The 12,409-nt window shown below is 40.7% G+C and overlaps 2 protein-coding genes across 3 annotated transcripts in view; both read right to left on the bottom strand.

Annotated features, from left to right (window-relative positions):
* The window catches only part of PPP1R36 (protein phosphatase 1 regulatory subunit 36), a 22,722-nt gene extending 21,684 nt beyond the window's left edge, over nt 1-1,038 (bottom strand). For both annotated transcript variants that reach the window (XM_072428402.1, XM_072428403.1), the window contains exon 1: nt 1,002-1,038. In XM_072428402.1, coding sequence (XP_072284503.1) covers nt 1,002-1,010 — 9 coding nt within the window. In that variant the 5' untranslated portion in view covers nt 1,011-1,038. The remainder of the gene's footprint in view (nt 1-1,001) is intronic.
* A 2,600-nt stretch (nt 1,039-3,638) lies between these two features.
* Nucleotides 3,639-11,852, bottom strand: HSPA2 (heat shock protein family A (Hsp70) member 2). The gene is made up of 2 exons (XM_072427526.1): nt 10,356-11,852; nt 3,639-5,185 (listed from the first exon to the last, which is right to left on the bottom strand). Exons 1-2 carry the CDS (start codon nt 11,781-11,783, stop codon nt 4,694-4,696), a joined length of 1,920 nt encoding a protein of 639 aa, XP_072283627.1. The 5' UTR covers nt 11,784-11,852; the 3' UTR covers nt 3,639-4,693.
* Between the last annotated feature and the right edge of the window lie 557 nt (nt 11,853-12,409).

Genomic DNA, 12,409 nt, shown 5'->3' with positions numbered 1-12,409 from the left:
TCTTTTATTTGTCCTGGTGACCACCATCACCAAAAAGAAAAATCCAATATCTTTACCTGTCATCGGAACAAAAGGGGAGGACAAAACCTTGAATGGGAGCCCCTGACTTCAGACAACTCTCTAAGATAAAACTGTGTTCACTTTGGAGAGATTTCTCCTCATTTCCTGTGGAATCTTTGCAACAGGAAGGGAAAAAAATGGAATCCAAATAGCAAAATAACAATCTGATGGTGGTTTTACTCCTATTTTTAAAAAGACAAAATCACAACAAGAGTTACATTCCCCTCAACAGCGACAGTATACAGTATATCAATACAAAACTAAGCTAAAGGCTAATTCTCACTAGATGCATTGCCTTTATTTGATTTGTTTTCTAGGGCAGCCAATATGCACAGACATTGGAGAGCATTTTGTTTTAGGTACATTAATGTTTTAAAGCAGACTTTTTGAACCTTTTAACCCTTAAAAGAATTTTTAGGTCTTAGGGAACCCCTGCTATAATTACTATATCTATAACTCCCAGTACATTAACCTGGCCAGTGAGAAGAATATTTCTAGCCATTGGAAGGAATGTTATCTTTTAGATAGCCAAAAAGATCATTAGTGTCAGTGGTAACTTACCTGAAAGGCACAAATTGCTCATTGTTCAAGGAATCCCTAGCAACCTTTGGAAGAACCGTAGTTCAAAAACTCCACTCCAAGTTGTAGCACAATAAAGAATACTTCTTACCTATTGACTTGCATTTCCCATTAGTCTATGGTTGACCTATAACTCGGCAGCACAATGCAAAGCTTGCAAAACATATTGTCTTGTTCTACTTTTTCAGACTCATTTAGTGATAATGAACCTTGTGAAATACTAGATGAGGAAATGTAATGTTATTACTAGTGCCATCACAGATATTTGGAATTCGCATACATTCTTACTGGCATTAAGGTAATGCTGAACAGCTTCTGTAAATTATACTGGTGTGGCAAGGAGGAAGGAAAAGCAAACTTACCATCTCCATGGCTTCTCAGAAGGCTGGCCATTTGCAGTCACTGCATTGTTTATAGTGTGGTTGCTTGGCAAGCTGTCTATAGTAGACGCCTCTAAGAGGAGGGGGACAATTTGGAGCCACAGGATGCAGCCTGGGATAAATCTGAGAGCTGAATGTGCTGGGAAATAAATGATGGACCAACATCAAAGATGGCTACTATAGAAAAATATTGTATTTAGCATTAATAGCTGCAGCAACGAAGGTGATCTTTTCAAAAGAAATAAATATTTATACCTTTTTTTTTATATACTTTTTTTTTTTTAAACACTGCAATTGTTGCTGCAGCTACATACAATATTTTTCTGCAGTAGTGGTCTTTATTATTATATTGTAGGATAACTTTATAAAATTGCAAACATTTTTAGTATATTGAATGGCCTTGCATGTCTTGGATTATGTTGGTGTAAAGAATATATAGATATTGGGATAATATCGGCATTAATTTTAAAGCAATTTTGTTGATTAATGAAAACAAAAAGTTCTGATGCAAATTTCCTGTACAAGGCATACACATGCGGTTTTCTCTTGATGGTATCCTTGATTGACATATAGAGCGATGCTTTGGGAATGACTACTCCTACTATACTACTTGTTCTATAATGAAATCTTAATTAAAATAAAACCAATTTGATAGAAAAAATGCCTTGCCTGTTTATTGTGCAATCAACCCCAAAATGTTGATTAAAATGATCAAAAGAAAATCTCTTTTTTTGAATGATTTAACCTTTTTGTCAAATGGATTGAAAATTCCAGATTACCGGTACATGGCTAGCATTAGGGACATATTTATAAACTTATGAAAGTGACTTTCACCAATCATTTACTAATCCATCACTTTTATTTAAAAGTCATGAACCTGGAAAATTCACCTACCTGTTTGGTGCATGTCATATTCACTGCTTTATATTAAAAAGTGGATGTAAATATTACCTGGATATATTTTGGTTAATAAATGCTGTGTATCATGATAAAACGTCAGGTCACATAGCTGGAAAAAGTGTTGCCTGCTGGGGTTCTTCTTTAAACACTAAAATGTTCCAGTACTGTATGAAGGTATCACATGGAGTATTAATGGCCCCCATCGTTTTTTTTTTTTTTTTTTAGAACTTTTTTTCCCGTTCATTAACATGTTAATGAAAGTATATTTTATTAAATATCCTATTTTAAACTGTCACTATGTTGCAATGGAGACTGATCAAGGTTGGAGGAAGGGTCTGGCAGGGTGCTGTACTTATCTGTAGTAACAATCACATGTAATGCTGGGCCAATATATTTGAAAGAATCTAAATCCAGTAATGAAAGAGGTGGGTCGGGCTGGGGAGGAAGGACCTAGATGATGCTGAATGTTCTCCAGCTAGGAAATGAGGCGGCTCTCTCTGGCTTGCTTCTAATACACATTATGAGAAGCTCACAGTGTTGCGATGAAATCCAACTAAGCAATTGTTTTCCAGGAGAGGAGCCCATACAACTGTGCAAGCCTTGAGTTTAGCTTGAAATGTAGATAATACTTTTTCTTGGGATACTTTGATATTATATGTTAAAATGAATCAAATCTGGAATAAGCTTGGTTATTACAGATGATTTGGACCCATGCATGAGGTACACATTGTACAATGAACCAAAAGGTATGTTCATTAGCACTTACAGCTTTTGAACCAGTCTACAGTCCTAGCTGTGCCAAGTATATAAACAATAACACTAAGTTTTTAGTACAATGGTGCTTTGTTGCAAAAGCTTTTGTTCTCTGTTCTATCAATGCAGAAATACAAATGATGTGACAACAGAAATAGAGAGATGTCTCTGCACAAATTCAAATAGCTGACAGATATATAACACGACAGGAGTGAGACTCCCAATGTTAACAGTGGGCATGCTAAACCTTCTGCATGCGGCTATATGTACATAGCTGAAGCAAAATTCTGCATAAAACAGCAACTCTTGCTTTGCATATTTTGCTGTACACATTTGCCAAACTTTATTAACTGGTCCTTCTCTGGTCAGACCCCATTTACAATTGGGGGAAAGCTACAGAATCAGATCCAGTAACTTACCTGCATAATGCAATGGAAATGGACAGAAGTGTATGCTCAAATCTAAATAGCTTACATATACAGTATATAATACTTTAGGTGATAAAGGGGCATGACCATAATCACTCAAAGTGAGCTGGCCAGCATGAACATATATTGCAATATAAATATGAACCAACAATCTCTATTTGTATGGAAAGATGTGCAGGAAATATGTAAAGGTGCAGTAGAGCAGTGTGCAGAGGGTTATTTCAGTATCTTGGGTAACAATACAAGGGCCACAAATGTAGTGCTCAAGGACTCCTCGATGTAAGCTGAGCACCTCTATAGTAAAAGGATCGGAATTTAGAATGCTTGAATTTGAGGTAGTGTTACTTGGATATGACTGTGCTGGTTCCTCTGAAGCAAGGTGGATGATTCCAATAGACACAAAAATGATGAAATGCACCTCAGCATATTATAATGCAGCCTTCTTCAGGTGGCAGATGGCATTTCTTCAAAATATTTAGCTGTATCACTAAAAGAATGTCCAATACGATGTCTTTTAGAGAATAAAACACCACTGACATGCTGAAGAAAATATATTTATTGAATATAGGATTGGAAATTTGAACATGTAAAGAATAATGTAGAAACGTGTAGAGCGGGCATAAGCTAAGCCTTTCACACCAAGATTCCCAATTCCCTTTGCAAAAAGCAAAAGCTGGCATCTTTCCTAAAGGAAGATCACACCGGAAATTCTGCCTAGTTACATTTTTTTCTAAAATTTTTCTTTCTTAATTAACGAACTGAACAAAATGGCTGCTGTCAGACCTTTGGATACATATTCATGGAGGGACATATATAAACGAACAATAGGGTGTGAGTCAGATTAGAGATGATGTGACCTCCATGAGCTATATTAAGCCTCTGATATATTTAATATTAGTAAGTTGTCTTTGGGGTTTGTAATTAAACTAGACAGCTTGAATTTAAACATAGCAAGTTTTTTTTTTATTTAATGATTTTGTCAACATTTCTGACAATGTAAAGCAAAAGATCATGCGTTAGGGTAAGTACCAAGAGGTGCCTGTTAAATGTTCTTGAATGTTCTCTCTCGCTACGGCCTCATCTGCCATAACATTAGCTCCTAAAGGTATGTCCATTCATCAACCCAAATGGACGGAGTACACGTGGGTCCCTCCAGGTACAGTAAAATGATTTAAATTAAAAGGTTGCCATTGCTGAAGCTTTTTGCTTCTTACAGGTTAATAGTTCTTGTGATACCTAAATGAACTTTCAGTGTTCCATTATCAGAAAGATGGAAAGGTTTACACTAAGTACAGACACTGAATCCACCAAAAGACTGGTCAGTAATGATCAACCTTCATCTGACAGCAACTCAACAAACAGTTCTTACTCTATGGTAAACTTTAAAACTGCATCAGCAACTCTTTCCAGCAATTAAAGTGTTAACTTCTAACCGTTGTCTGAACTATTTTAAAATGAACATGTACTGGCCTGAGATCTAAAAGGTTAAAATCATTCCATGAATAAATGTGTTTTACATGCACATATTACCCATTGTGTTTCTTTTTGCAAACTTTGCCAGTACATTATGAGGATGTACAGTGCTTGGAAAACCTAATCCACTTCCTCAATGGTGGGACCTCCTGCTCCACCACCTGCAGCCCCCCCAGCAGCTCCTGGATTAGGAGCTCCACCTTGGTAAAGCTTGGTCATGATTGGATTGCACACTTTCTCCAGTTCTTTTTGATTATGCTCAAACTCCTCTTTCTCAGCCATCTGGTTCTTTTCTAGCCAATCCAGGACTGATTTGCACTTGGACAAAATCTTCTCTTTGTCCTGGTCACTCAACTTACCCTTCAGCTTCTCATCTTCAACGGTCTGCTTGACGTTGTAGACATAAGATTCTAACCCATTCTTAGCAGACACCCTATCACGGTTCGCCTCATCCTCTGCCTTGTACTTCTCAGCATCGTTCACCATGCGGTCAATGTCCTCTTTGCTCAGTCTACCTTTGTCATTGGTGATGGTGATTTTGTTTTCTTTGCCTGTACTCTTGTCCACCGCTGTTACATTCAGGATACCGTTTGCATCAATATCAAATGTTACCTTTAAAAGAGAAAACAAACTGAAATGTTAGAATTATATACAGGTCAGATCATAGAGAACAGATCATAAAATAAACCTGGTGTAAAATTATTCTGCCCTACCTCCCAAGACTCCAAGTGCTCAGCAAAGGCAGCCTAATTTCATGACAGAATACCATTCCAAGAATATATTCATGGTGGATTTAGATGAGTGAGAGGGATAGATAGGATGGAAGGTAAGAGGTAATATTTGCCATAGAATGGGTTTAAACTATGTTTTTGATGAGAATCTTCACAGATTTGATGGTCCTCTTCGTCTCATACTCATGTGAAGGCCACCTATAGAACACTGCAGCCATAACATGATCATACTATGGATTGGGCAAGCTGTCTTTTCCTACTGTAATGTAAATTTACAAAGCAACTTTCTTGCATATGTCAATAAGTTCAACAATTGATCCTACCTACCTACCTGGACCATCTTCTCATATTCTCTAATTTATCTTACATACAAACACAGCAGGAGTTGATAGGTCCTACCTGGACCATTTTTGAAGAATCTCACTATACATTCATATTCTCCTATTTATCTTACATAAGAACACGGCATGAGTTGATAGGAACTACCTACTTTCCTGCAACACTTTGTAGGGAATCCCAGTATCCATGCATATTCTCTTATTTGTTTTACATGAGATAGGTAATACTACCATGGCATGGGGGGTAGGGCTAGATTTTGAAGATCTGGATTCGGCTGTACAACAGATATAAGATGTACTGTATTCAGCTCACAAGAGTTCAGACACAGCTGAAATATCTCCTACATGTATGACTAAAATGAATGCAATGCCTCTAGGATTGACAGGCTTTATCTGTATTAGTCACAGTCCACATTAGGAAAATTCCTCCATACAAATGAAATGTCCATCCCTTGAGTTTACATTGTAAATTTACTTCTCTTAGCAACAGATATTAGAGGGGGTGATACAACTGAGGGGGCTGGGGGTACATATAACAGTGTACGACTTACAGTTATGGGGCAAATTTGAAATTCATTACATTTAGGTTACTTAGGTTCCCAAGACAGTTTTCTCTACTTCGGATTCTCTGTTTCTCTGCTTCGGATTGTGCTTTAAATCACAATTATCATTTACAGGAATTGTTCATTCCCCAATTCTGTTAAACAGCTGGATGGGATTGCTGCTGTTTGTCGCCTATGAGGGGGAACTTCCAACCTTATACATTGAAGTTCAAATCATACAGTTGAACCACTTCATGTTGGTGGACTTCTTTCAAACAAAATGACAGAACTCTGAAAAAAATGAGCTAAAAAATTGTAATTGTAACTTCAATTAAACACTTACCTATAAATAACTGTAAAATGTAGCAGAATGTTGGCATTACTTTCTTCAAATGATTTTTTTTAAATACAATGTTTTTACATTCATCCTGGATAATCATAATCCATGCCCCACCTAACTGCAGCTGATCGCTGGAACTGAAATGTATGTTTTTACATATATATAGTAAAGTTTAAAATATAATATTTTGCTCTATTATGATCCTGCTAAAAGTAGCAATAGTATTTTTATGATGATAATGTTATAAATGTAAAGTGGTTTACAAAATGATTGGCATAAAAAATATAAATAGAATAGTTGTTGTTTAAAGCAACCCTGACATTGGAATAAAAAAATATTATCAACCATGAGTATAAATAAAAATTTAATTTAAACATTATCCAGTTCGAATCCAGCTTATGTGCACCACATGCATTTGCACAGCCAGATATTAAGTAATAATAATAGTAAAATTTGCAGTAATATTATCACACTGCCTGGCAGAAAACAAAGTATGGGAGGGACCCGCTTGTTCATCCACCACAGGTCTGCAGAAAACTACAGGGGGAGCGGGCACAAGACCAGTCACCCTGCACAAGCACAGCAAGCAGCAATGACTGGTCTTTATAACAGAAAACTGGAGCACAGATGCAAATTGCACTTGCAAATGTAAAGTCCACATTAGATGCATTTATCCCCATAAAAATTCTTCAACCCTTCTACCTATCCCCAGGCACCAGAAAGATCTCCTAATCTGTAGCCAGACATTGTTTCCTAAACCACATATCCCATGATTCTTTCAGACTCTAGTTGTTTATTGTGATTCTGTGGGTAGTGACAGGGGAGTGCTCCTAATTGTTCAGCGCCTACAGTATAGTGCTGCATTATTGAAGTAATAGGGAAATATTGCTAATTGATAGATATTCATTGACACGCAGCAGCTGAATAACATGTCACTTCGGTCACTACACTCTGTAACTACTGAAGGGCTTATAAACCACAGTGCAAGGGGCAAGAAGGGGCTGTGTGACCCTTACTGTGCTAGTTGGGAGTAATAGATAGGTGCTATGCATTCTCATCAGGTAAGCTGGAGGTGTGAATAATCTTTCATGCTGTTTTACTTTTTTATGATGAAATCGGAGGTCTGCTTCAAACTTTGGCTTTACAGACACTTAAAAAGCTTTGAGCATAGAAAAGATTACACTATTAGCTCTAACTCTATTAACGTGTAGAAATCAAAATAATTATCAGATGAATTTATATAATTAATGGTAATGAAAATCAGTTTTTTTTAGTTTCCTCTCTATATAAATCTGATGGTTGCTGGGTTTCCAATTACAAATGGAGTCTGTGGCCCTAAAATGTGGTTTCAGCTAACATTCTCAAAAAAAAAAAAATGTATTGGTTTATATGGGAAACAATTTATTCAGTTTCATTTTTCTGCTCTCCAAAATATTTGTCTATGAAAATAAGTCACCCAGTGAATTTTTAGAAGCATCAAGCTCTTGTAGAACCTTTTGCCCAGCTTTTGCTGAGAGGATCATTCTGGAACATTTAGGAAGCCCCCACCCAGAGGCAGACATTGAGAGGATCAAAGTGTGCACTGCAAGAGGGCCCCTGACCCTCCAACAGGGGCCTGGAGTCACTTCAGTAGGGGTGTTCAAGTCAGTTCTGCACAGGGCCCACTTATGGCTCTTATTATTATTACTACTAATAATAAACAGGATTTATATAGTTATGTCCACCACTGCCCCGCCCCTGCTGGAAGAAGAGGCCTGTGATGTCACATGGCCACACCAAAACTTTTTGGGAAGAAGGTATGTTCATTTGTTATAAACAATGGTGCTCTAGGTTACTAGACTAGATTACATGTAATTACCTTTAGTAGAATTCATGATATCAAGGAGAAAGTGAAGCTGCCAGTATTGCTTACTCACACCAAACAATACTCACAGGTGAAATGGTTTATGTAGCAAGCCTTCATAGAGAATGAATGGGGGTTGTCTGCAGCCTACTGGGGAGATTTCCCTGTTTTTATTTGTCCTGGTGAGCAGCATCACCAGAAAGAAAAATCCAATATCTTTAGTTATCATCAGAGCAATAGGAGAGGACAAAACCTCAAATGGGAACACCTGATTTAAAAAAACTTTTTAGAATAAAAATTGTGTTCACTTTGGAGAGATTTTTTCTCATTTCCTGTGGAATCTTTGCGACAGGAAAAGAAAAAAAAATGGAATCCAAACAGGTGGGGTACGGCCATGACTGCTTGGTGGGAGACAGTGATTGCTGCCCACAACTGCCAAACCTAATCTTCTGAGGTATTAAAACAAAAAGAAACTTACACACCATGGCATCATCTTAGATTCTACAAAGGTGAAAAACGCTCTATTTACTAAGAGTGAAGAGAGACGAAGTGGACTCACTGGAAGCATTCAGATGAATATAAAAGCTGCATCTTTGCATGATTAGATATTTGGAGTGAAGACACATTTCTGATCACTTAGCTTCACATTTATAAAATCAGGTTCTATGAATAAAAGGGAACATAACATTCTGTAATTTCCCACACCACCCCATAAGTAAATAGGGCTAATTCCCAGACACGTTGCTATGCATTCTGATAACACTGGGCAGCACGGTGGCTCAGTGGTTAGCACACTGGATCCCAGGATCGAATCTGGGCCAAGGGCACTATCTGCACTATCTGAGTTTGTATGTTCTCCCTGTGTTTGCTTGTGTTTCCTCCGGGTATTCCGGATTCCACCCACATTCCAAAAACATGCAGTGAGGTTAATTGGCTTCCTCCAAAATTGACCTTAGACTGTATTAAAAGACATATGAATATGGTAGGGACATTAGAATGTGAGAACCATGGGACAGCTAGTGACATGACTATGGACTTTGTACAGCTCTGCGTAATATGTTGGTGCTATATAAATACTGTGTAATATTAATAACATTCACCAACTCAATGAACCACGCAAGGTTACTCCAGAAGTTGCTGGGGCTTCCTTGAGCAATGAGCAGATCAGTTTTCGTGACACAATGGCTATCTGTAAGGGTGACATTCCCTCCAATAGCCAGCAATATAAGAGGAATTCTTCCCACTGACCCCCTCAGTAATATACTGTAGGCTATGTATATGATAAATATAAAGGGGGTTCTTTAAAGAACTGAAACTTCTTTCAAGGGTTACCCTGTGAAAAAAAGGTGAAAAAAGTCTGCTCTAACAAACAAATGCAGCAAAGACAATTCTTTATATAGAGAAAAGTTTACAAATCCCACATTAGCAGCCCTCCCCCACCTTCTATTTAGCAGAACCTGCTGCACGGATTACATTCGGAGCTTCAATACCAATGAACATGGCATTAGGAGTCAGTTTGCTCCCTTGGATAAGTTAATGTTATATTGGATTTTTCATCGTACAAAGAAACTTGTATCGGGCTCACGTCCAAGTCAGCTCACCTGATTTATTAAAGCTCTCCAGGACCATAGACTATCATGGGAGAACCTGGGTGATCCAGTAAACCTAGGCTGGATTTCTTAAAAATCATTTGTAGATCGTTGGCAAATGTTTTTAATCTTGGACCAGATCTAGGTTTTCTGGATCACCCGGGTTCTCCCATGACAGTCAATCTTCCCCAGTCTTGGAGAGCTTTGATAAATCAGACTCATCAAAGATGACAGATCACAGAATCTTACCTACAGCATGACATCCGTGCCATCATTTATGTGGCTAAGATGACCAGTGGACACACTGCCATGCATTCTGCTACATGGGCTGATCACAGGGAAAGATCATGCAAGCTGCACATGTGTATCAGCATGCACCAACGCGTCCTGACACCTTACCTCAATCTGCGGCACCCCTCTGGGTGCTGGAGGGATCCCGGTCAGGTCAAACTTGCCCAGCAGGTTGTTGTCCTTGGTCATGGACCTCTCTCCTTCGTACACCTGGATCAGCACGCTGGACTGGTTGTCTGAGTAGGTGGTGAAGGTCTGCGTCTGCTTGGTAGGGATGGTGGTGTTCCTTTTGATGAGCGCCGTCATCACTCCACCAGCGGTCTCTATGCCCAGCGATAGGGGTGCCACATCGAGCAGGAGGAGATCCTGCACCTTCTCAGACTTGTCCCCAATCAGGATGGCCGCCTGCACTGCTGCCCCGTATGCCACCGCCTCGTCAGGGTTGATACTCTTATTGAGCTCCTTGCCATTGAAGAAATCTTGCAGCATTTTCTGGATCTTAGGGATGCGAGTGGAGCCTCCGACCAGCACAATCTCATTAATTTGGGCCTTGTCTAGCTTGGCATCGCGTAGCGCCTTCTCTACCGGCTCAAGTGTGCCACGAAACAAGTCGCCGTTGAGCTCTTCAAAGCGGGCACGGGTGATGGACGTGTAGAAGTCAATGCCTTCATACAGCGAGTCGATTTCCAGGCTGGCCTGGGTGCTGGAGGAGAGGGTGCGCTTAGCACGCTCACAGGCCGTCCGCAGGCGTCGCAAGGCACGCTTGTTACCACTGAGGTCTTTCTTGTGCTTGCGCTTGAACTCCTCCACAAAGTGGTTGACCATACGGTTATCGAAGTCCTCGCCACCCAGATGCGTGTCACCGGCTGTGGACTTGACTTCAAAGATGCCATCGTCTATGGTAAGCACGGACACATCGAAGGTGCCGCCGCCCAGATCGAAGATGAGCACGTTGCGCTCGCCGGTACCCTTCTTGTCCAGGCCGTAGGCGATGGCGGCAGCGGTGGGCTCGTTGATGATACGCAGCACGTTGATGCCGGAGATGGTGCCGGCGTCCTTGGTGGCCTGTCGCTGCGAGTCGTTGAAGTAGGCCGGCACCGTGACCACAGCATTGGGCACCGGGCAACCTAGGTAGGCCTCTGCGATCTCTTTCATCTTGTTCAGCACCATGGAGGAGATCTCTTCCGGGAAGAAGGTCTTCATCTCACACTTATACTCCACCCTCACCTTGGGCTTCCCACCTTCATTCACCACGGTGAAAGGCCAATGCTTCATATCCGCCTGCACCGTGGGGTCATCGAAACGCCGACCAATTAGCCGCTTGGCGTCGAACACAGTGTTGTTGGGGTTCAGGGCCACTTGGTTCTTTGCAGCATCTCCTATCAGCCTTTCAGTGTCAGTGAAGGCCACATAGCTGGGGGTGGTGCGGTTGCCCTGGTCATTGGCAATAATTTCCACCTTGCCATGCTGAAAGACTCCCACACAGGAGTAGGTAGTGCCCAGGTCGATGCCGACTGCCGGACCGCTGGATGACATGTTTCCTCCTTCCTTCAACTTTACCTCACAACTCCTCAAGCGCTGCTCGACTACTGCGTACCGCTCAGTCCGTGAGGTACTTTATACACACCCGCCCTCCTGCGACTTTCAGCCAATCAACAGTAGCACTAGCCCCGCGGGCGCGGCTGTCGTAGACAGTAGGAAAATAGACGACGTCCTCAACCAATAGGAATTGTCTTCCTCGTGTGGGTGTGACGCTCTGTCAAGCGTGGAGTCTGATAGCCATAGCAACCCACGTGAAGCTGTGCCAGGACTAGGCGGGACGGACGCGCTCCCGGGATCTCAGGCAGCCTATAGAATCGCTGAAGGCGGGCCATGTGACGTAAAAATTTGACACATAGGCGTGGCTTTCCCCGCCTGTCGTGTTTATGATTCCTCAGGTCCAGTTAAATGCCAAATGCCTTTGTGGAGAGCGGCGGATGGGGAGAGTTTATCCTTATTTGGTTCCGCTGAATAATTCCTACAGTTCGTGAAAGTATTGCAAAAATGTTCTCCGTAATGTGCAGAGTGGAGCGAATGAAATATATTTATAGTGAGTCAGATCATGTGACCATCCTGATTCTGCACCTACTGCAAATTACAGCCAACTATAATCAGTTCTGGTA

The sequence above is a fragment of the Pyxicephalus adspersus genome, chromosome 12 (genome assembly GCF_032062135.1).
Source record: "Pyxicephalus adspersus chromosome 12, UCB_Pads_2.0, whole genome shotgun sequence".
In the NCBI taxonomy this organism is placed as follows: Eukaryota; Metazoa; Chordata; class Amphibia; order Anura; family Pyxicephalidae; genus Pyxicephalus; species Pyxicephalus adspersus.
Note: the sequence above shows the minus strand (reverse complement) of the source record. Positions and strands in the feature narration are given on the sequence as shown.